Source organism: Candoia aspera, chromosome 2 (assembly GCF_035149785.1).
Source record: "Candoia aspera isolate rCanAsp1 chromosome 2, rCanAsp1.hap2, whole genome shotgun sequence".
Lineage (NCBI taxonomy): Eukaryota > Metazoa > Chordata > Lepidosauria > Squamata > Boidae > Candoia > Candoia aspera.
Window position 1 is genome coordinate 3,252,364 of NC_086154.1, and position 24,429 is coordinate 3,276,792.

Below are 24,429 nucleotides of genomic sequence, written 5' to 3' on the forward strand. Positions count from 1 at the left end.
CGGGACTACCTAGTACATTCTGAGGCCACCAGATTTAATTAAGTTATAGATGTTCATCTAAAAAGCCTACCTGGCTTAGGAGTCAAGTCCCAAAAAAGATGGTCTTGCTCAATGTCGTTCAGCATCTGCAGGAAGATCAGGTTGGTTGGACTCCGAGACCGCCTCCTGAAGAAAGTGCAGCTTATTTTTAGAAATAAAGACACATCTTTTTGCCCAACATTTGTAGAAGCAGCAGCTGCCCCATGACCAGCCTCTCTCATTTTCCTTCTCCGGCAAGAACACTGATTTAATTTTTCTGCTGAACGTTGTTGTGGAGCGTAGGTTTTGTGGTGATACTTTTTCAGATAGCCTTTTTTTTTCTTGTTAATGCCATTGGGCTCCTCTCGAAAGTACTGTAGTATGCAATATCTATAATGACATCCTTGAAGGATTAGTTTCAAACAGATCTTCCTAGGTTAGCGAAATAGGCTGAAAATAGCAGAATGACACCATGCAAAGTTCTTCATTTAGGAAAAGGACACTAAATATACAGATAGAAAATGGGGATATCTGTTTTTGTAATAGTAATTCTGAACTGAAACATGAAACCTGGGCAATCTGAGCAGTGATTATGAATCAGGGTATGATGGGGTGTTAAAAAGGGCATTGCAGTTTGATGCTGGGCAGTGATGGGTGGGCAAGAGAAGAAAACACAGTCCATGCTTTGCTTCTAACACATTTGGTAGGACATTTTTTGTTTTTTCGTATTTAACAGCGTCCCATGCTCCAGGATGAGACGTCTCTTCTCTTTGACAAAGGGATTCATTAATTGTTTTACTATTTAACTTTTTCTTGTTTATATATTTATTATGTCTTTGGCACATTCAATGAATATATAATTTATATAAAATACTGGCATTTTTTCATAGAAGTCTGAATTGATTTTTATGTTTCATCTGGGCCCGGTTCTTTTTTTATTTTATTTAATTGATCTGTATGGCTGCCCTACTCAACATACAATTTAGGGTGAGCATGTTGAATGTTGATCACTCTTCTTAAATACTTTGAGGCAAATTTAGGTGGGAGAGAAAAGCACAACTTAAAATTAACATAAATGCTGGAAATTAAATTCCTCTTCATTGATTGGATTTATCTCCTGCTTTTCTTAAAAAAATGCCTCCAGATTTTCTTTTTTCCCTTCCAGGGATGTAATTGTTCACCAACGGTGGAAGTTTGCAGGAGAGCATTGAATATTTGAGACCACTATGACAGAACAGTTCCGTGGTTCTATTAGAATCAGGAACATCCAGATTTTAATACAGACCTAGCTGCTTGGTTATCTTTGTCAAAGACCGGTTCTGGGTCTTTCAACTCCTAAATCAGTCCCACACAACTTACAAAGGGCCAGATTAGTAAAGGTAAAGGTTTCCCTCGACGTAAAGTCCAGTCGTGTCCGACTCTAGGGGGCGGTGCTCATCTCCGTTTCTAAGCCTTGGAGCCGGCGTTGTCATAGACACTTCCGGGTCATGTGGCCAGCATGACGACTCGGAACGCCGTTACCTTCCCGCCGAAGCGGTACCTATTGATCTACTTACATTTGCATGTTTTCGAACTGCTAGGTGAGCAGGAGCTGGGATTAACAACAGGAGCTCACCCCGCCGCGCGGTTTCGAACCGCCGACCTTCCGATCGACAGCTCAGCGGTTTAACCCGCAGCGCCACCGCGTCCCTATAATAATAATACCCTAATAATAATAAAACCCTAATAATAACTGCAGGTCACAAAGGAATATCTGGCACACCAGTCAGCTGTGCAGCAGCAGCAAAGGAGCCGACTGGGTCTGTGAGGCCTGGAGGTGTTGCTCAGCAGCATCTCTTTTGGGGAGGAAGCGGCTGCAGAAACCTAGGCGGTGGATCCTTCCTGGTGGGAGCAACATTTGGAAGCAGCGGATTGGTTATTTTTCAGAAAAATGCTGGCGGATCACGTGTTCAGGCTCATCCTAAAGGCTCAACCAGCTGGGAGGATATTTTTGAGTGAAGGCCACATTCAATTTTACATTTTATATGGGTTGCACTCGGGCAGGGTGGGGAGGAATGTGCAAAAAGAAAACACACGAGATGGGGACAGCAGAAAAAGTGTGGGGAATCAGTGTAATTAATCAAAAAAATACTAGTTCCCTTGCAGTGGTCAACCCAGTGCTTCTAAGAAATCGAGCTGTAACAGAGGAGCGCACTCCTCTGTCACCATCAGCTGGATATAAACTTGCCCAAACGAGTTGCCTATTTTAAACAATATTTTCTTCATGTGGAACTCATGGAAAGATGCGATTTAACAATAGCAAATAAGCAGGAGGCTGTGAGGGCAGTATCTCCTTTCCTGCCAGCTAGAGCAGAACTGCAACAGGCTCTTTCCACAAAGCAATGTTTGGAAGATTATCATCTGCCGCAGTCAGTCCAAACTAGAGGGAAAATAGAGGGTTCTCCACAGGGGGAATAGTGAGAAATCTCTCCAAAACAGTGGAGCTCCAGAAATAATCTGGCATGTAGCTTGGGAAGTTTCCTGCTCCTCGCTCAGCAAATTAGGGTTGGGCCGAGGACAGGCAGGAATGCAGAGAGGCGGTCTTAAGCCAGCTAGAGGTCTCTTCTCATGAACAGAATCTCTTCATTAAGCCCAGCTTGTTTCTCAGAACCACACAGAAGTGGTTTGTGATGTTTTTCAGTGTATTTTTTTTTTACTTCTAGCTTAGAGTTTCCCACCGTGGCCTACAGGAGATTTCCCAGGGGTCTTCTGTCAGCACTGCTCTAGTCCAACCTTGTTTAGCTTCGGATAAGGTCAGCCAGGTGCTGGTCCAATTTTCATAAATCTGTTTATTTACAGGGACGTCCTTGGGTCCCTCTTGACCAGGGTTCGCTAAAGCGCACTGTAATATTTTGAAACCTCATAGTTGTTACAGAATGCCTTTGTCCAATAAAAAGGACAAATGAGAGGTGATTCAGCTTGAAAAGGGAAATACCACTATCTAGTTCAGCCATTGTCTAGTACACCCATTGATCTGTAGGTACCAACCTCCCTTTTCTTCCCTCGCCCCATGTTTATACCTGATCCAGCAATTTACCCCTTTGACTCCATATTCAGTCTTCAGCAGTCGAAGACATTTTAACAATTGCAATGCCTACAACAGAGGCATTTCGCTTTTGTGCAGTGGATTGTGTAGCATGAAAGAGTTGTCCCAGTTAAACGAGAGAGGACTGGCCTGCTCCAGTAACATTTACATTGGAAAGTCAAATCTAAGGAGTCTCTCTGGTTCCTTTCACTTTACAGTATGAAAACTGAAGATTACCTGCAGCAGTAGGTATGTAGTGGAGACTGAGTAGGTGCCAGTCTCCTGGGTTATTAATCATTTTGGACCCCACCTTTCTGGCAGGCACGGCACGGCAAGGCAAGGCAAGGCAAGGCAAGGCAAGGCAAGGCAAGGCAAGGCAAGGCAAGGCAAGGCAAGGCAAGGCAAGGCAAGGCAGTGTTGAGTGACCATGGTCTAGACAACAGATTTTCTGACATTTCACCAGCAGCTATGGCTGGTGTCCTCAGAGGCAAGGTGGTCTGCGTAGCGGTGGAGTCCAGTCAGTGTAATGGACTGAGAATAACCTGAGACAGGAGGATGAGCCACAGGCAGGGCAAAGGTCAGGTAAGATACTGCAAGTATGGAGGAGGAGAAAGGGTCTCAGAAGGGACCCTCCCTAGTTCTCTGGAAAGTAAAGGCAAGGAGGGCAGAAATGCTTTCAGACTTGCAAGATTCTGTTACTGTAACCTTAGAATTAGTATTAGTACTCATGGTTTTGACTTCCTGTCTGGACTACCTCAAAGGGCTGACAGTCAGTCCCTGCTCAGTTGCCTGTGGTCCGCCTAGACCACGGTCACTGAACCCTGAAGCTCAGCGCTGCCCAACAGGTACCGACTGTGAAAGCCTACACCAATATATTCTTCAAGGCAGCTTTGTGTGTGTGCCTTCAAGTCTTCTTGACTCCTAGCAAATGCTTGGAGAAGTCCCTGCAGTTTTCTAGACCACATTTTCAGATGTGGTTTACCTTTGCCTTCTTCCCAGGCCTGGCCCAAAGTCCCCAAGCTGGCTTGGGGTTTAAGGCAGGACTAGAATACACAGTCGCCCAGTTTCTAGCTTGGTGCCTTAAAGCACTTACAGTATACCATGCTAGGTCTCTCAAGCCATCTGACAATAGCCCAATAGTGGAAATAGGAAATACTTAAAGGGATGGGTCAGTTTGTGCGTAGAGAGATACAGAGTGATTTAAAAAGCACAGGGTCATGTTCTGTAGAAATGGGAAAGAGTGAGCTGTTTGGGAGAGTGAATTTTGATCTACCATGTGCTGATTTTTACAAAGCCTCTTTTCACTGCTGGAACTAAAAATTGGTACTGGATAAGGACATGCTCTAAGAGCAAAAGACAACCACTTCAGTGAGTGATGCTTCTTCCTGGAGACCCATAGCAGATGACGCTCACTTCCTGCCTTGTGCCCCCTCCCTCCCTCCCACCCAAAATCCCAACGTGCCCTGGAGAAACACAGCCAAGCAGCCTTCAGGCAGGAGGGCACCACAATTCACCCAAAGAACCCTTCCTTCGTATGGCAGAGGCAGGACTGGCCAAGAGGGGGACATTCAGCCAATGGAAATAAAGCACTCTGGTTGTTGGGTAGTTTAGCAGCTCACCTAGCAAAGGTAGATTCCTCCTTGGAAATGCATGGGGAAGGGTATAGGTGTGCCATGGTGAGAGGGCACACGTGTCTTCTAAGAGGTATGTAGAAGGAGAGGGCCTTGCCTCTCTATGGAATTCCCCCCTTGCTGGAAGCAAAGGAGATGCTGAGAGGGGTCTTCCTGTAACACAGCCCTGCATTTGACTCTTGATCCAGCTTCCCAACACATGTTACCTGCAAGGAATCAAAGCACAAGTCTTCCTAAAGGGGCTGATTCTTTTTTTCCAAATTCTAGGCAGGACAGAAGGGTAGATCACTCAGTTTTCTTTTCTTTTTTTTGGCGCAAAACCAGAATAAGCCTGGTTCTGCCTTGATGAAAAGCAAAGGCCACCTCCCTTCCATTGCATGCAAAAGCTGGACTGGTTTTGTCATTGGGGCAACAAAATGAGGACAGAGAGCCAGTCTGGTCTAGTGGCTAAGGTTCTGGGCTAGAAACCAGGAGTCTGAGAGTTCTAGTCCTGCCTTAGGCACGAAAGCCGGCTGGGTGACCTTGGGCCAGTCCCTCTCTCTCAGCCCAAGAGCCAATCAGGCGTAGTAGGAGAGTTCTAGTCCCGCCTGAGGCAAGTAAGCCGGCTGGGTGACCTTGGGCCAGTCCCCCTCTCTCAGCCCAAGAGCCAATCAGGCGTAGTAGGAGAGTTCTAGTCCCGCCTGAGGCAAGTAAGCCGGCTGGGTGACCTTGGGCCAGTCCCCCTCTCTCAGCCCAAGAGCCAATCAGGCGTAGTAGGAGAGTTCTAGTCCCGCCTGAGGCAAGTAAGCCGGCTGGGTGACCTTGGGCCAGTCCCCCTCTCTCAGCCCAAGAGCCAATCAGGCGTAGTAGGAGAGTTCTAGTCCCGCCTGAGGCAAGTAAGCCGGCTGGGTGACCTTGGGCCAGTCCCCCTCTCTCAGCCCAAGAGCCAATCAGGCGTAGTAGGAGAGTTCTAGTCCCGCCTGAGGCAAGTAAGCCGGCTGGGTGACCTTGGGCCAGTCCCCCTAGGTGCAATGGAGACCAGCCTCCGCGTGGTGCACCCCGGGCAACGTGGCTTGTCAAGGCTAAATAGTCTACACATCTGGCTGCTGGACCTCACAAGGATTTCCCAGCAAGAAAAAGCAGCATGAACACCAAACTGCTATGCCATACGATTAAAAAAAAGAAGGGGGGACAGAGAGAAGCTTCAATGATGGGTTTTCTTCCCTATATTTCTCCTCTAATTGAGAGTGGGAATAGCTCCTCTTGTCTCTGTCAGCCTTCGAGGTTGGCCAGATCAAGAAAGACTCCAAAGTGGAGTAAAATTATACTTTATTGATCTTTGCTGCAGTAACAGAACCTTCAAAGTTTGACTGGATTTTCCCTTCCCTCTTTCTTATATCAGAGTTATGGTAGAGCTAGTATTAACAACCCCGGAACTGTTGTCATATTTATGTGATGTTCTCCTGAAGATTTCCACCCCCAATGGGTAATTACGAAGAAAACAAAAACAAAAGATAATTTGGAGATTGTCTCAAAAAATGAGAAAGGCGGGGGACAGATCGAATCAATGAAGAGGAATCAAAATGATCTTCTCAGTGTTTTGATTTCCAGCATTTCTGTTCATTTTAAGTTGGGCTTTTTGCTCCCATCTAAATTTGCTCAAAGCGCTTCTGGAGAGTGATCAACACCCTACCCTGAATTGTATGTGGAGTAGAGAAACTCTATAAATTAATCAAATAAAATCAAAAAGAGAACCAGATGAAACATAAAATCAGATCAGACTTCCATGAAAAAAAATTGAGTTTTATGAAAGTTATATATTCATGAAATATGTCAAAGTAATAACAGATATTATAAACAGAAGGTCAAATTGTTAAAGAGAGTGAATAATGAACCCCCTTGTCAAAGAAAATAAGCCTCTGTGTCTGGAGATATGAGACTCTTTAGTATAAAAAAAAAGGACAAAAATTTCAATTACTAAATCAAATATCCCCATTTTATATCTGTATATTTTGTTTTCCTAAGTGAAGAACTTTGCATGGTCTCATTCTGTTATTTCAGCCTATTTCTCCAACCTACTAAGATCAGTTTGAAACTAATGATTCAAAGATTCCATTCATTTATTGATACTGTTAGCAAAAACAAAAAGCAGGCCATCTGAAGCAGTATTATCGCAACAAAACCAATGTTTCTCAAAAAGGCTCAGTAGAGAGAGGCCAGTCCTGGGGCACCTTGTTCTACAAATGTCTGGGCAAATAGAAATGTATTATCTAAAAATAAGCTGCACTTCCTTCAGGAGGCGGCTTTGGCCCTGATGCCTTCAGGAGGAGCTTAACCAACCTGCTGATCTTCCTGCAAATGCTGAATGATATTGATCAAGTCCACCTTTTTTAGCACTTAAGCCAGGTAGGCCTTTTTAGATTAATATCTCTAAATTAATTCTGGTGGCCTCAGGACCAGTATTAGGTGGTCCCATTTAATAATGAGGGAAGATCTGAGAGACCAGGTTAGGGACAGATCATCATGGAAAAAATCTATGTGATTAAGAGTCAACACTGACTTGATGGCAGATAATCAATCAATCAATTTAATAATCAGGCAGCCATCTTCTGCACCGAAAGCAGTTTGCAGACCATCTTCAATTGTATATGGATTGCACTGCAGAAATCCGGCTCTGAGGCTACAAAGGCCTTGCGATTCTGCTATCACTGCAGCTTTTCCTTCATTCCATACATTTTTGGGTCTGGACCTCTGAATTGTTGTAACAATAAATTTGAATACTGTCTCTTTCCATGCCTTATTTCTAAATAGTTTGCTTTGTATGGAATAAAGTCACTGCAGTGTTGGAAGGCTTTTCCATATCCCGTTCATTTCTATGAATTCTCCTCCTAAACATATTAATCATCATCATCATGTTTAAAAAGGCAACATTATGAACATTCAACAAGCATTCTCATCTTTCTTATCTTTAATTGGCATAAGCAATGTAAGTTGGCTCTTTGGGAACTTTAAATTCTTCTATAATTTTGAGGTAAGTTTGTGAGTCAATCACTTTTGTTTAAAGAACACATCATTTGGTTTCAAGTACAAGCAAATTTGTAATTCCTAAGACTAATTTTATGAAACACACTGAGGAAAAACACTTTTGCTTTCTGTGATTTCTCTAGCACTTTACACTTTGCTTGGGGAAAAAACGCATCAAAGCAGGGTCAACCCTATCATTCAAGAGCTGAGGGTAAACTTTGCACAACCAAAGGGTCACATGGGCCCTTGGAAATGTTGGGTGTGGCCCCCAAAGCCCCTCATAATGTTGATCATCAGCCCGTAACTCTTAACATGAGAAGGGAAATCAATGACAATACAAGGGAGTAAATGTATGCATGTATACAACATGTATACTTCACATGTTGATCTTCATATTAATAAAGTTAAATGGTAAGAGAAAGAAAATCATTTAGATTTTTTCCTGGACCACCCAGTGTTTGAAAGGCTGAACACTGCTCAGCATCAAAGGCCATGTATAACCTCAGGAAAGGAATATTATCAACTTTCTAACCTATGTGGTCATCTCTTTTTGAGGTCAAGTAAAATGAGTGTTCTCAACTGAAGGCCTCCAGATTCTTTTCCATGCACTTTATCAGGTCACAAGCATGAAAGGTCTTACCACATTTTATGCATTTATATAGTTAAACCCCATTGTGGATCTCTTATGGGAAGTAAGGTGACAACTCTGAGTAAAACACATCCCACACTCTAGGCATTTATACTGTCTCTCCCTTGTGTGGATTGTTTTATGGGAAGCAAGGGTGCTGGGATGATTAAACCTTTTTCCACACTCCATGCATTGATACGGTTTTTCCCCTGTGTGAATTCTTTTATGGTAAGTAAGATAACTGCTTGTCCTGAAACTCTTTCCACAGTCCACACATTTATATGGCTTCTCCCCTGTGTGGATTCTCTTGTGGGAAGTTAGAGAACTGTTTGTACTGAAGCTCTTTCCACACTCCATGCACTTATATGACTTCTCCCCCGTATGGATGGTTTTATGGGAGGTAAGGGTATTGGAGTGAGTGAAGCTCTTTCCACATTCCATACATTTATAGGGTTTCTCCCCTGTGTGGATCCTTTTATGGGAAGTAAGATCTGTGCTCCTTGTGAAGCTCTTTCCACACTCCATGCATTTATGTGGTTTCTCTCCTTTGTGGATACTTTTATGGGTTCTAAGGTTGCTGGAGTGATTGAAACTTTTTCCACACTCCATGCATTGATACGGTTTCTCTCCTGTGTGGATCCTTTTATGAGAGGTAAGGCTATTGCATCGGCTGAAGCTCTTTCCACATTCCACGCATTGATAGGGTTTCTCCCTTTTGTGAATAGTTTCATGAGAAATAAGGCTTCGGGAGTGACTGTAGCTCTTTCCACATTCTAAGCACTTAAATGGTTTCTCCCCTGTGTGAATTCTTTTATGGGAAATAAGTGTATCATTCCTTGTGAAACTTTTTCCACACTCCATACATTTATACGGTTTCTCCCCGGTGTGGACCCTTTTGTGGTAAATAAGGCTACTGCACTGGCTAAAACTCTTTCCACACTCCATGCATTTATATGGTTTCTCCCCTTTGTGGATACTTTCATGAGATATAAGGCTTTTGGAGTGACTGTAGCTCTTTCCACACTCCATGCATTTATATGGCTTCTCTTTCGTATGGATCCTTTTATGGGAAATAAGTATATCGTTCCTTGTGAAGCTTTTTCCACACTCCATGCACTTATATGGTTTCTCCCCTGTGTGAATTCTAATATGGGCAATAAGTTTATCGTTCCTCGTGAAGCTCCTTCCACACACTATACATTTATATGGATTCTCTCCGGTGTGGTTCTGTTTATGAGAAATAAGTTTACTGGCATAGTTGAAGTTGTTCTCATAGTCCTGACATTCAAATGCCTTTTCCCCCATCTCATCTCTCCAATGAGGAGCGCTCTGATTGTACCTGTTCCTATCCTCTCTCCATTCACATGGGTTACTGAGGTTTGATTGTTCTTCAAATATTTCATCACAGCCTAAATATTGTCCCGTCCTCTCTCCATTGAGTTCTTCTTGGGTTAGCAAATCATAGATTTCCAGACAATAAGGAGGAGAATTTATTTCCTGTTGATGGTTTAATTTGATTCCATCTTCACATTTTGGTTGCCTTTGATGTGGAAAGGTCTCTTCTCTCACTTCAACCTTAAAAACCTGTAATGGTGTCACTCCTGGTTCCTGGTAAATCTCATTCTTCTGCTCATTGTCTGCTTGAAAGAGGAAAAACAGCGGCTGAAAATTCCAGTTAAGCTATACAGTGTAGCAGTAGTAATTCCTTTTTTCTTCTCCTTAGTATCTCACATTTCATTTTAATTGAGGGATTCTGAGTTCTAATCCTGTTAGCGAGCAAGAGACTTTTTCTTCATTCAAGTTTTCTATGCAGTGCATGATTTTATACCCCCTATCATGTCTCCCCTAACCTATCTTTGCTCCAAGTTAAATAATCCAAATCACTATCATCTTTCCAATAGAGCAACTTCTCTATTCTCCAATGAGTTTCTTCTTTCTGGATCCTATCCAGCTTAACAATATTGTTTAGGTTTTGAAAGAAATTAATTTACACGATTTTACATACAGTCAGACCACACATTTCTATAAGAGCCTTTTCCTATTGATTTTTTCTTTAAGTTCCATATAATCCCAAACATGGTTTTTGCATTTTTGTCCAGCATCCTCACAATTGATTGGCACCTTTTTGGAGAAAACTCCCAAGATCTCTTTCCTAGCTGCCAGTACAGATCCTAAGAAGTAAATGTGATATTTGTTTTTGACTTTCACTGATACATACAGTTGTCAATTTGACACACTTTATCTAGACTTCCACTTACAAGATGTAACAGCCAAGCTGGTCTCCTGGTTGAGGACTCTCTTAGAAGAAACAGCTAAACGTATTCCTTCTAACTAAAAAATACCATACCCAACTGTTTGGACAAATAGGCATTTTTACCCAGAGAAGCCACATTCCTAGACGTCTCCAGCATGACTTCCCCATGCAGAGCTTTCTGATCGGGATCTAGCAGATCCCACTCTTCCTTGGTGAAGCAGACAGACAACTCCTTGAAGGATATGGGACCCTGAAAGAGGAAGGACATTTTCTTATTAACAGACAAGCCAGGAAAAATAGAGTTCCCTCCGAAACCCCCAAGGCAGCGATATTCATAAAGGTTTTCCTGGCTGCTTTCAGAATTTGAGAGTAAGAGGAAAGATTTCCTTCTCGTCCTCTCTTGACACCACCTTGGTCCCAAAGGCTGACGAACTTCACTGCATCTCCACAGGGTTCAGTGCCCCTGAATGACAAACTGAGCACCCGAATCACAAACTTGGCCTGGACCCATCAGCTCCAGCCCTGCCTTCCATCCTCCAGGACGGCTCCAGCTCCACCCTTTTCTCCGAAGCAGCCGGTCAAGGGAAGGACCGGCCAGGTGGGCCTTCTGGGGACGAAAGGCACTCGCACTGCAGCAGAGGCTGAATGGGGGGGGGGTCGAGACGGGATGCTGCTCGTCTTGATCACATTTGCACTTTTGGGGGCATAGGAAAGTTTCCTCCTACCTGCACTGGAAGCCCAGCACCTGTTTCTGCTTCACCAGAAAGAGGAGAGGTTTCTCCTACTGCCAGCTGGTACGTGACTCTATTCTCTGGGACTGAGGCAAAGACGGAGGAAAAAGACGGTTTTAAAAAACGTGCTTTATACATTCAAGGGAGAACTAGAAGCAAGGGGCACTGAAGCACACAGGCCCAAGGGTTCATTTTAGAAGACGAGCAATGAAAACCCTCTGAGAACTATTAAGAACTTTGCTGCGATCAGAAGGCATCCTCCCTTACCCGGAGAAAGACCCCGACTTAGATCCTTTGGAGAGATTCCCCCCAGAAAGTCGTGCTGGCGAGGATTTAATGGATCCCTTCTTGCCTCAGGACGCTCAGCGATCAACCCCAGAAAGAACGCCTCCAGCGGCAACTGCAGAGAGCGGCGAAGGAGGGCGTTAGGAGAACCGCACGTGGCAACCCAGAACACCCCAGCCTCAAAACCGTTTGGGCGTGGAAAGAGTACCACGGGGAAATGCCCCAAACGTTCAAGACTGGCGTTATTCCCCCCTTGGAACCAACACGACCTGCACCTCTCCCTGCTCCTTCTCCTCCGCCTGGCTCAGCAGGAAGCCCTCGGCCAGGGCCACCGCCTGGGAGCTGGTCTCAGCTCCGCACTCCCGCACCCAGCTCCCCATCTCCGGAGGCAGGATGGCCAGGAACTGCTCCAGGACCACCAGGTCCAGCATCTGGGCTTTGGTGTGCTTCTCTGGGCTCAGCCACCGGTTGCAAACGTGGTGGAGCCGGCTGCAGAGCGCTCGGGGACCCTCAGCGTCCTGGTAGCGGAACTCCCCGAAGGGCTGCCTTTTCCCACCGAAACCGACCGCTCCCTCATTCCGGATCGTCGGTCTGGCCCTCCCCGGGACTGTCGCGCTGCTCCCCCCGTGAAGAGGAGGAGGGGGGCAAGCTGCTGCTCCCGCCCCGGCTGCTCGTCCTCTGTTCATTTTCCTTCTGGCCTCAGCTGCAGCTCCCAAGGAGCGAAAGTCGTCAAGGCTTCTTTCGTTCCCCGGACGGAATTTCAGGAGCCCTCCGGCGCGGAATTCAGCAGGGCCGCTCAGCCATCCCTGCTGCCCGACCCCTTCTGTCCGCGCGCGAGGCAGCCCCGCGGAGGCGCCGGTTGCTGCGGGTTCCCGCCTGCAGTGTAAACAAAGCAAAGGACCACCGCTGCATCCGAGGCTCCCCTCCCAGCGCCGCCTCGCCGGGCATCTCCCGACGCGCGAGCCTTCCCGCAGAGCCGCTGCCCGAACGGAGAAGGGCCGCTTCACGGAGCGGAGCGGAGCGGCTTCTCCGGGCAGCGCCAGCGCAGCAGCGCTCCCGGCTCAGCGTCTGCCCGCTGGGAGGGGCCCCGAGGGTCCGGGCAGGCGCCCCCGGCCAGGGCCCCCCGCGCCCCTCGGGAGCCGGCGCTGCAGCCGGGGGCTCCCTCCCTGGGTCTGCAGCGGGGGGGCAGCGCTCGCGGGGACCAGCGGGCGCCCCCTTCCGCCCCCCGGATTCCCACCTGCGAGGGCGCAGAGAGGGGGAGGCGGCGCCATCCCGCCGCCCGCCGCCCGCCGCCCCGCGGCCCCGCGCCCCCGACCCACCTGCGCCCGCCGCCCGCGGAGGCTCTGGGAGAGGCGCTCCCGCTTCCGGCCCCGCCCACGCCCCGCCTCCCGCACGACAGGCAGCCGAGCCGCCCAGCCGCCCGGCAGGTGGGCCTCTTCCTCGCGGAGCGTTCCGCCTCCCGCGGCAGCGCCGGGATTGGCCGAGGGGAGGACGACTGGCCAATGGCAGTGCAGTGCGGTAGCGGCGTCTGCGGTTGCTGGGCGGGCTGGGCGTGCTGGGCGGGCGGCCGCGCGCGCTGCAGGCCGAGGTGTCTTCCTCCCAGGATTCCCGGGGAACCCCGCCCCTCCCCTCCCCTCCTCCCGTCCGGAGCGACAGCGGGGGGTGGCGGGAGCGGGACCTGCGGGGGGTCCCACCCGCTGCCTCGGGTGCGTCGTGTGGAGGCGTCTCGGCAGGGCGGGGGGCCTTGCCAACGGGGGGCTCCCCCCGAAAGCCGTGTCCCGTTTTGCGCCCGGCCCGCGTCTTTCCGTGCTCCCAGGGCCTCGGCTCCCCGCAGCCCCCTCGGGCTGGCCGGCGTTCCAAGCCAGGAGTCGGGCCGGATTCGGAGGGTGACGCGGGAAGTGGGGGAGCAGCAGCAGCAGGGCTCCCCAGGGGAGGGGAGGGGAGGGGCGGAAGGGCCTCGCGGGGTTCGGGCGGCAGAGGCTGGCCGAAGACGCGTCACTGCGGAGTCCTGGCCGGAAAACGAACCAGCAGGCTGATAAAGGGCGGGCGGGAGGGCGGAAGGAAGGAAGGAAAAGAAAGAAAAAGAAAGAAAGAAAGCCACCAGGTGTTGGTCGTCGGAGGAGGTGGGGGTAGCAAAGGAGAGGGAGCAGAGACGTTTCCCCCATGAAGGCGCTGAAGGAAGAAGAGATGAGGTTTCTCCTCACAAAACAAAGCACAAGTGCTCAAAGTGGAAAAGAGAGACAGAGGGCAGGCTCCCAACCTAAAAACAAACCAGTAGACCAATTACTCAACATCTGGACTTCTAAATCTCATCCAGATGTTCGCTCCTATGATTCCCTCTTTGGGTGGTCCTATTGATTTTAAAGTTTACTCATGTACAAGAAGGGTATAAAAACTGGTTATCCGTATGCTGTAGAGATGGAGAGGGTGCACCAGGGTAAAAAGATGTCTGTGCTCTACACTTTTCCTAATTTTGGAATTTAAAATCAAGTATCACTGTATTCTGCCCTGTCAGCAAATCCCCATAATGCTTCTAGTGAGATTTGCCTGTTTCACAGGGGGAAAGTGGGCTTACTGGCCCAAGCAAAATCCCACTGATTTGTGGCTTTTTCTCCTTCTCTTGACTTGTTTGGGCTCCTGGTGACTTTATGAACAAGTCACTGCTATTTTCATGGCCTTTTTTGGAAGGGGTTTACCCTTGCCTCTTCCTAGGGCTAAGAGAGCAGGACTGGCCCAAGATCATCCAACTGGCTTCATCCCTCTGGATGGACTAAAATTCATGGTGGTTCCTAATCCAGTTCGACTAACCACTATACCAAACTGGTTCTCTTGGCCACTGTATGTATGTATGTATGTATTTATTTGATTTCTATAGCTGCCCTTCTCAGCAAGTGACTCAGAGCTTCTTACAACAATAAAAACTATAAAACAAAAGTTTCAGTTAAAACAATTACAGAATAAATATACATGGCCACCAAGTAAGCAGTGCATAGATGTTAATATAACCAAGAAACGAGACCATTCGCATGTTCGGGGCCCCAGACCAGAGCACATAACCAGGTCTTCACAGCCTTATGAAAGGCCAACTGGGTCGGGGACATCCTGGTCTCTAGAGAGAATATTCCAGAGGGCAGGCCGTACGGTTGAGAAGGCAGGCCTTCTAGTCCCTGCCATCTGACATTCCTTGGCTGACGGGACCCGCAGCATGCCCAACCTACCGGATTGAACTGGACGGGCAGAAACAACTGGGAGAAGACAGTCCCTTCAGTAACCTGGTCCCAAGCCATGAAGGGCTTTAAAGGTGACAACCAGCACCTTGAGTTGCACCCGGAAGCACACTGGCAACCAATGCAGCTACATAGCAGTGGTGTTACATGCATTGGATATCCGACTCCATTTACTACCCATGCAGCCGCATTCTGTACCAGCTGAAGCTTCCAAACACTCTTCAAGGACAGCCCCACATAACGTGCATTGCAGTAGTCCAGATGGGAGGCCACGAGGGCATGAGTGACCGTGAGCAGAGCCTCTCAGTCCAGGAATGGGTGCAACTGGAGCACAACCCGAAGGTGTGCGAAGGCCTTCCTAGCCATGGCTGCCACCTGCTCCTCCAGCAGGAGCCATGAGTCTACAAGGACCCCCAGATTGCGCACTGGGTCTGTCTGGGGCAGCGCCACCCCATCCAGGACCAACGATGGAAAAACCTTGTCACCAGGAGACCCACAAGCCCAAAGCCACTCAGTCTTGCTTGGGTTGAGTTGCAGCCCATTGCACCCCATCCAGGCCCTTACAGCCTCCAGGCACTGGGACAGGACATCCACAGCATCACTCGGGGGGCTGGGGGTGGAGATATAAAGCTGGGTATCGTCAGCATATTGATGCCACCTCACCCCAAACTGTCAGATCACCTCCCCCAGCGGCCTCATGGAGATGTTAAATAGAAGAGGGAATTCCCACTTAACTAGAGGGAAGCAATTTTTTTCTCTCAATTACCAGGCGCTGCATTTTGCAATTCCAGGCAATATTTCCCCAATTGTAGAGCAGAGTGTTATTTTGTCCCACAGTGTAAGTGTTTCACTAAGGTTTACTTAAGTTCCTTGTTGTGGTGGTCTCTCATGAAGGATACACAGGCTGCAAGTTTTCTCAGGATGAGAGCTTGTGGTCTCTCATGAAGAATATACACGACACACAGTTTCTTGGGATGAGAGCCCCGATTCAAGCCGTAAGCTCTCTTTTATTATTCCCCCAGTTAAGCAAGTGCACTAAAACAGTAATTCACATAGCAGAAGGCTGATTGGTCTAAATAGCAATGCATACCTCATGTAACCCCCGATAGCCTCCTGGCACAGCTCAGGTTACAGCTCCTGTTGCCTTGTGAGGAAAGTTTTTGCTACAACCTTATCCACTATGGAAGTTCAAGGAAGGTTCAATGTAAATAAGCATCTCGCACAGCTGTCGTGGTTTGCCAACCAACAACATAGCATACAATGCTCTCTACACCTAGTAAGTTTAGTAAACAGCCTTTAAAGTTTTTAGGCTTAAAGGGCTCCTGCTTGGAAGAAACAGATGTTTTGCAGTTTTGGTCAGGCAAGGAAGCCGATCAGGAAAATCCCAAGGTGGGTGCATAGATTTAATATCATGGTTGTGTTTGACTCAGAAAAAAAGGCAAAAGGTAAGTAAGGGAATTTTGGAATTGGTGTTTTTGGATGCATGTGTGTCTCTGTGTCTGAACTTTGAAGTGCAGTCACCCCGAGGTACCCGTTTTTTTCCTGAGGTCACTTAGAATGCAAGGATGCCCCTTCGATCTCAAACTCCCCAACTTTCTACATGTTTCCATGTGCTAAGATTTAAAAATGGGAAACAAACACCCCAGAGAAGGTAACTCCTATTCACTTCATCTGCACCTATTTTGAGTTGTCTGTTTTTAAGTATCTAAAAAAAAAACCAGAATCATGTTTCTTGGGACTCCAGTAATCCAGGGTTGCGATTCCCCAAAAATGGAACATAGGATATGGATGAAACAACCTATTTGTGAGCACTACTCATGAATAAAAAGAAAGGCTTTGCACTGTGGCTAGCATTCAGGGTTTGGATGCTGCCACAATTCTGTAGCTGCAAGCCTAAAGACTCTAATCAGAAACGGACTGAACAGAAAGAAGGGACTACAGGATAGACTAAGGAATGTTCACTTTATCCTCAGTTCCTCAAAAAGGCAAGCTGCAAAATCTGAACATGAGACAGAAAAGTGAGGAATCAAATCAATAAAAGCAACCACAAGGGGCTTAAAGGGAGGATTCCCCAGAAGGTAACCAAAACACTCTTGTAATATTTTACAATATTTTATACTGTTTTTATTATGGATGGCTTTTTGCTAAGAGGCCTTTCAGCCTCCAATTAATAGCAGCAGTTTTGCACCAAGGTTGAACAGGCAGGCATACTGTAGAATGAGCATCGACTGGATTCCAGAAGAAAAGCTGTTTTGGAGCTACTAGGCTCTCACATTCCTTTCTTAACAGCTACAAAAACACTTTCCTTGTCTATGCTGTTTCACTAAAAATGTGTTTTGTTTGGACCCTCTCCAATTGTTTGGTATTTCTTGGTGAGATTTCTTCTGTCAGCTCTGAAACAGATTCTGCTCACAGTTTCAGTTTCCAATATTTCCTGTTAATTTAAATGTCTCCTTTTTAAGCCTCTTCGGATTTGCCTCAAATACGTAGTTATTTGGCCTTCATTCAAAAACCTCCTTTTTAGAGCTTGGTGGGCTTTTAGTAGCTTGAAGACCCAGAAAGGGTCTTGGCAAAAGACAATCTAAGAGAATCTGTGGCTTTATCTGTATTTAAATCTGGGGTTTCCTGGTCTGGGTCAACCCCATAACTGCTCTGTCATTCTGGTCTCAAATATTTGAAACTCCTGCAGATGTTTCCCTGCAAAACAGTCGGCTCTTCATCTCTTCTACACCCTCAGCATCTTCATGATGGATACGTCTCTTGTGACATCCCTTTATTAAAGCCACCTTGACCAGAATTTACCAGGTCTATCCACTTTTATGTCAAAAACCAGTTCTATGTCTCTCTGTTTTCCAGGATGCATCTTCTGACAATCATTACATCACGATAAAAATGGTCTGATATTGACGTCTCTCCACTGACGTGTCCTCCTTTCGGCTCACCAACATCTAGTGGGGTGTTTCTCAGTGCTGGCTGGGGAACTCTAGGAGTCGAAGTCCACACATCGTAATGTTGCCGAGGTCGAGAAACAGAGTTCTAGCGCAAGTTAAAATTCCAGCACTGCTTCCTGATCAAGGCATCTCCCCTGCCAGGTAAGTACACTTTCCTTGCTATGAGGGCCTTTTCCTTTATTAACCTTTTGTGCTGCTCCCGTCATAACATCCTTTGAGGCTTTAAAAATTATTTAAGGTTAAGGTAATTGAGTGGAACATGAAGATACAGGAGAATTTCTCTATATATTTAAACATACATTTAAATATATATTTCTTGGGATAGATATACAAAGAAAATTGGTAAACACGGAAATGGACCAAATTGACTTCTATAAAATAATTAAAAACAGGGTTTTAAACAACTTCACTTACTTTTACAAGAATATCTATCTTTTTAACAAACCCATAGGATTTGTTGAGACTTTCTGAGATAACCTGAAACCTCTTGAGCTATTTAAGTTCACCTGTTCAATTCTGCTGGTGAAGATTCTTTGATCCAGAGCTTTTGAGATCTGCAGTAGAATGTCCTGGAAGGCTCTGCTAATGTTTCGTCCTTGTTCCGAGTTTAATGTCAAACGTACCATGTGTCCATTTTGCACAAGGTCTGGCCTGCTTGCCCCACATGGAATCCAGAGGAGCATTGCTGACAGGTATCGCCGAGTGCTAGGAATTGCGTCTTTCTCTCGTTTTCCTTTTTGTGTGAGAACAGCTCCCAGAGGAGCTAATTTCAAAATTCAAAATTTTTACTCATAAGTAGGTATCACAATGGCTTGAATACCTCTCCCCTGCATAATTCTGTGCCCTCTGAGGAATGGGGATGTTGGAAGGACACTTGAAACTTTTCTCCTGATGAGTACCACATGCAGTGGTGAATTAGCCTCAACCAGTTGGGGTGTCCTCCCATCTATCAAGTATTGAAATAGAAAATGGTGGACAAAATGCAGTAGAGATGTTGACAACACGTCCAGTTGCATGTTTGTTTGCCTTTCCTGCTTATGACCCTCCTATTTTCCATCCATCCCTCCTTTGCCGGGTGGGAAGATACAGACAACCCACCAAATAAAAGCCAGTCTTGTCTCCTAAGCTCTTTTTGGAAAAATCACTGGGAGAGAAAAAAAGGGATTGCTGTATTTGTTTTCCCTTCACACAACTCCATTTCTCCCCTCCTTTGGGCAGAAGGTAAGCTTGCAAATAGTTCTGTGGATAGATTCATTGCAGAAAAGTAGGAATGTCATTTTGGGTGAGAATATGGTTCCCCAAACCCCCTCATTCACAGGTTCTTTAATTACATCTTTTCATGTGCCCCATGTGAAGAAAACATGGAATATTTAGAACAGGGAGCTGGTTCAGAAAAGTTTATCTTTGACCAATGGCAACAGAACCATTTGACCGTGAGAGCTCTTGACCAGTAGAACAGACTCCCTCCTGGAGTCGTGAGTGGTCCATGACTGGATAGGCTGGACAGTCACTTGTCTGGAATGGTAGGAGGATTCTTGTCCTGGTAGGGGGCTAGAGTAGAAGACCCCCAAAGTCCTCTCCAACCCTAGGATTTTATGATTCTAATACCAAAGCTGAATTGCCAGCATAGTCCTCAATTTCCAAAATTTATGTAGATTTAAAATGGTGCTTTTCTTGCCTTGTCTTAATTTGCCACAAAGGGATCAAAAAGAGTTAGAAAAACAACTGTAACATCAATCCAAACCTTTATGAAAAATAATGGGTCAAATGGGGAAAAAACTAAACATTCATCAAATCCCGCAAACAATACACATATAAAAAAGGAGGTATTTGTATCTAAACAGGAACATCAATACACCCTGTGATGCCAGCCCCTTTTCATCACATAAAGGAAGTCTCTAATGTACTGGGTTGAATTTGTCCCCTCCGTCCAATGGCAGGGCCAGGACTGACCAAGAAGAAAATATTTAGTAGAAACAATGCAGTGTGATGACTAGTTTTGTTGCTGGGCAGAGTAGCACGGAGTGTCAGAAATCAACTTTCTTCCTGAGAAATTCCCCTTTCCCCAGCGCTTCAAATTCAGGAGGAAATGAAGGGGAGCTGACGTTTGCATCATGGAGAAGAGAGGGAGAAAGCACAACCCTGCTGTGAACCAAATCTAGCATTAGTCATCAGACTACAGAAAATGGAGCCAGCAAATGGCAACTCTCTTTCGAAGCTAACCACAAATGCAGCAGTTAGAGAATATTTTTAAGGCTACCAGATTCAGAGGTACAAATATGGATGCCACAAGATGGCAGCAGAGGGAACAGTCCTCTCTATCTCTTTGCTAGTCACCACCTGGATTACAGCAAAAGGTCTTGTAGACTTCAAAGGAAAAGTGTAACTCTCGCCAGCTAACGTGGCAGGCCCACCTTGCTCTCCATCAAGGCCAAATCTGGCCCCAAGCAATAGAAGTTAGCATATTTCCAATTTATGTGGTTCATTTTTCCTGAAATCAAGTGAGATAAGTATTCACATGGAAGCCCTTTCACACCGCAGTTTCTTCCCCATGCCCTTCTTTTATGGAAAATCAGATGACTACAATGAAGTTCGTCCGCTTTCCACAATTTTTCTATGATTTTTCGCATGTGGATTCTTTTATAGGAAATAAGGGTATCACTCCTTCTGAAGCTCTTTCTGCACTCCATTTATATGCTTTCTCCCCTATGTGGATTCTTCTATGAGAAATAGTTTTCTTACATAATGAACTTTACATAATGAACTCTATGCACTTGGTTTATCCCATGTGTGGATCCTTTTATGGGAAGTCAGCTGTTTTGAATAAAGCACTTTGTATATTCATATGGTTTCTCCTCTGTATAGATTCTTTAGTGGGAAATAAGGCGGCTGTTTTGAATAAATATTTCATCACGCTGCATGCGTTCATATGGCTTCTCCCCTCTGTGCATAGTTATCTGGGAAACAAGTCTACCAGAATGACTGAAGGTCTTTCCACACTCCATGCATTTACATGGTTTCTCCCCCATGTGTGAGGAAAAAAAGATAGGCTTCTCAAATAAAGTTCTTTACAGGTAGTCCTCGCTTAACAACCACAAATGGGACCGGAATTTTGGTTGCTAAGTGAAGCGGTCATTAAGTGAATCTGACCTGGTTTTACCTTTTTTGCAGCGGTTGTTAAGCAAATCACTGCAGGCATTAAGCAAACCATGTGGTTGTTAAGCAAATCACACAGTTCCCCATTGATCTTGCTTGCCAGAAGCCAGCCAGGAAGGTTGAAAATGGCGATCACGTGACCATTGGACACTGCAACAGTCATAAATGCGAACCGGCTACCAAGTGCCCAAATTGTGATCACCTGACTGTGAGGATGCTTCAACAGTCATGTGAAGACCAGTTTTAAGTCAGGTTTTTCAGCACCATTTTAAGTCCGAGCTGTCACTAAACTGATGGTTGTTAAGCGAGGACTACCTGTACATAGTCTAGGCAGTTCATTTTTCCGGTGTGGTTCCTTGTATAGATCAGCTGTTTTGAGTAGAGCTCCTTCCACATACTGTACACTTAGGGGGTTACTTCCCTTTGTGGATCCGGTTATGGGAAGTAAGTTGACTTCTCATAGTGAAGCTCTTTCCACACTCAGTGCATTTATATGGTTTCTCCCGTGTGGACCCTTTGATGAGAAGTAAGTCGGCCGCTTTGAGTAAAGCTTTCTTCACACTCCAGGCAGTTATACTGTTTTCCCCGTGTGGATCTTTTTATGGGAAGTAAGTCGGCTGCTTTGAGTGAAGCCTTTTCCACACTCCAAGCATTTATATGGTCTTTCCCCTGTATGGATCCTTCTGTGGTAAGCAAGTGCACTCCTTTGGGTAAAACTCTTCCCACACTCCATGCACTGAAATGGTTTCTCCCCTGTATGAATCCTTTTGTGGGAAGTTAGTTTATCATTCCTCCTAAAACACTTTCCACACTCCATGCATTGATATGGTTTCTCTCCTGTGTGGATCCTTCTATGGGAAGTAAGGTGATTACTCTGAGTGAAGCTCTTTCCACACTCAGTGCATTTATACGGTTTCTCCCCTGTGTGGACCCTTTGATGAGAAGTAAGTCGGCCGCTTTGAGTAAAGCTTTTTCCACACTCCAGGCAGTTATACTGTTTTCCCCCTGTGTGGATCTTTTTATGGGAAGTAAGTCGGCCACTTTGAGTGAAGCTTTTTCCACACTCCAGGCATTTATATGGTCTTTCCCCTGTGTGGATCCTTCTGTGGTAAGCAAGTGCACTCCTTTGGGTAAAACTCTTCCCACATTCCATGCACTGAAATGGTTTCTCCCCTGTATGAATCCTTTTGTGGGAAGTTAGTTTATCATTCCTCCTAAAACACTTTCCACACTCCATGCATTGATATGGTTTCTCTCCTGTGTGGATCCTTCTATGGGAAGTAAGATTGCCACTATGAGTAAAGCTCTTTCCACACTCCAGGCATTGAAATGGTTTCTCCCCTGTGTGGGACCTTTTATGGGAAGTAAGGTGACCATTCAGACTGAAGCTCTTTCCACATTCTGTGCAGTTATATGGTTTCTGTCCTGTGTGGATGATTTTATGGGAAATAAGGTTACTTGAGTTATTGAAGCTCTTTCCACAGTCCATGCATTTATATGGTTTCTCTCCTGTGTGGATCCTTTTGTGGGAAATAAGTTTATAAATACTCCTAAAACACTTTCCACAGTCCATGCATTTATATGGTTTCTCTCCTGTATGAATGCTTTTATGGGAAGTAAGGTTACTGGAGCTACCAAAGCATTTCCCACACTCGATGCATTTATATGGTTTCTCCCCTGCACTGATTTTTATGTAGGATCTAAGGTGACTGCTCTGAATAAAGCTTTTTCCACATTCATTGTGTTGAAATATTTCCTCTCCCATGTTACCTCCTTGATTATACATATTCCCATCTTCTCTACAGTCACACTGTTTACTTAAAACTATCTGATCTTCAAGTATATTTATACAGCCTAAAGACTGTCTACTTGTGTTTTGTTTCTGATCTTCTTGGGTCAAGAAATCATAATTTTCAGAATATAAAGGAGGATTTGTTCCTCTAGAATAATTTAAATGGATTCCCTCTTGACCTTTTGCTCGGGATTGGCTTTCCAGTGTCTCTTCTATTTCATCCTTGATGACTTGCAACTGCACCACCCCTGTTTCCTGGTAATTCTCATTCTTCTGCGTGTTGCCTACATGGGAGAAAAAGAAATGAAAAGAAGAACATTCCAGCTTGTTTATATATATTCCACAAATGAGTACTTCCTCATTCATTCATTCATTCATTCATTCATTCAATCTATCTATCTAGCCACCCATCTCACAAATGCAACCCTGAGCAGCTCACATCATTTAAGAACCACACTGCCCATGAAATAAAAACAGTAACTAAAGACAAAGAGAAGCTACATTCCAATTCAAGGTGCTGGTTTTGACCTTCAAAGCCCTACATAGCATGGAGCCAGGTTATCTGAGGGACTGCCTCTCCCCAATACATCTACCTGTCCCATCAGGTCTGGCAGGAGAGGCTTGTTGCAGTCCCTTCTGCTAAGGAGTTCCATCTGACAGGACCTAGGAGACCAAGGCTTTGGAACGTCATCCCCCCCGAGGTGAGGTTAGCCCCAACACTTGTGAACTTCTGGAAATCTCTTAAAACATTTTTTTTCCCAACAGGCTGGCGATCCCCCAGTAACACTGAGCCAGCATGCTGGCTGTTATCACATAAAACATTCCGATGCATTCCCTTTCACAATCTTGTTGTTTATTTATTTTTAATTGTTTTTAATGTGGTCTTGTAGAATGTTTTAACTGATTTTATTTTACACCGCTCAGAGCTGCTTTGTGTGAGATGGGTGGCCATATATATTTGATTAAATAAATAAAAATACTAAGGCTACAAGGAACCCAACTACCAATCTACTTAAGCTCAGTTAACTTCATGACTCCCATGCCTGGGATAGCAGCCAGGTCTTAACTGCTTTCTGAAAGGTTAGGGTTGGCTCTTCTATTCTCACTTTTAGTTTTAATACAGGACTCTGACATTCAGTACTATCAATGAGGAAGAAAAACTTTTCTTTATCCATATTTTCTATGCAGTGAATCATCTTTTATTGTAAACCGCCCAGAGTCCCCCTGTTCAGGGAGAGATGGGCGGTGACAGAAATTTGAATGAATGAATGAATGAATGAATAAAATCTCTCTCCATCATGTTTCTCCTTGCCCAGATTCAGTCCTAGTTGAATAACTGGCATCATTACAGTATGTTGTAAAACAGGGACTTCTCTAGCTTCCTAATAATTTAATCTGCTCTTTTTGGATCTTTTCCAGCTCTCCAAGACTCTTTTTGAGGGTTGAAACCTGAAATATTTGCAGCATTGCAAGTATGGTCTCATTTTTTAAAAATCCATTCAATTGTGTCCGATTTTTGGAGACTGCCTGGACAAGTCCCTGCAGTTTTCTTGGCAAGGTTTTTCAGAAACCTTCCTTCCTAGGGCTGAGATAAAATGACTGGCCCAAGGTCACCCAGCTGGCTTTGTGCCTAAGGCAGGACTGGAACTCATGGTCTCCCGGTTTCTAGCCTGATGCCTTAACCACTAA

General features: G+C 45.6%; 2 protein-coding genes across 2 annotated transcripts in view; one reads left to right on the forward strand and one right to left on the reverse strand.

Annotated features, from left to right (window-relative positions):
* LOC134491915 (zinc finger protein 420-like) overlaps positions 1-24,429 on the forward strand; it is a 363,546-nt gene that overhangs the window by 6,341 nt on the left and 332,776 nt on the right. The window lies entirely within an intron of this gene.
* The window catches only part of LOC134492032 (zinc finger protein 493-like), a 149,204-nt gene continuing 131,258 nt past the window's right edge, over positions 6,484-24,429 (reverse strand). Inside the window, 3 exon segments of the mRNA XM_063296156.1 lie at positions 6,484-9,608; positions 21,333-21,448; positions 21,526-23,024. Coding sequence (XP_063152226.1) covers positions 8,363-9,608; positions 21,333-21,448; positions 21,526-23,024 — 2,861 coding nt within the window. The 3' untranslated portion in view covers positions 6,484-8,362.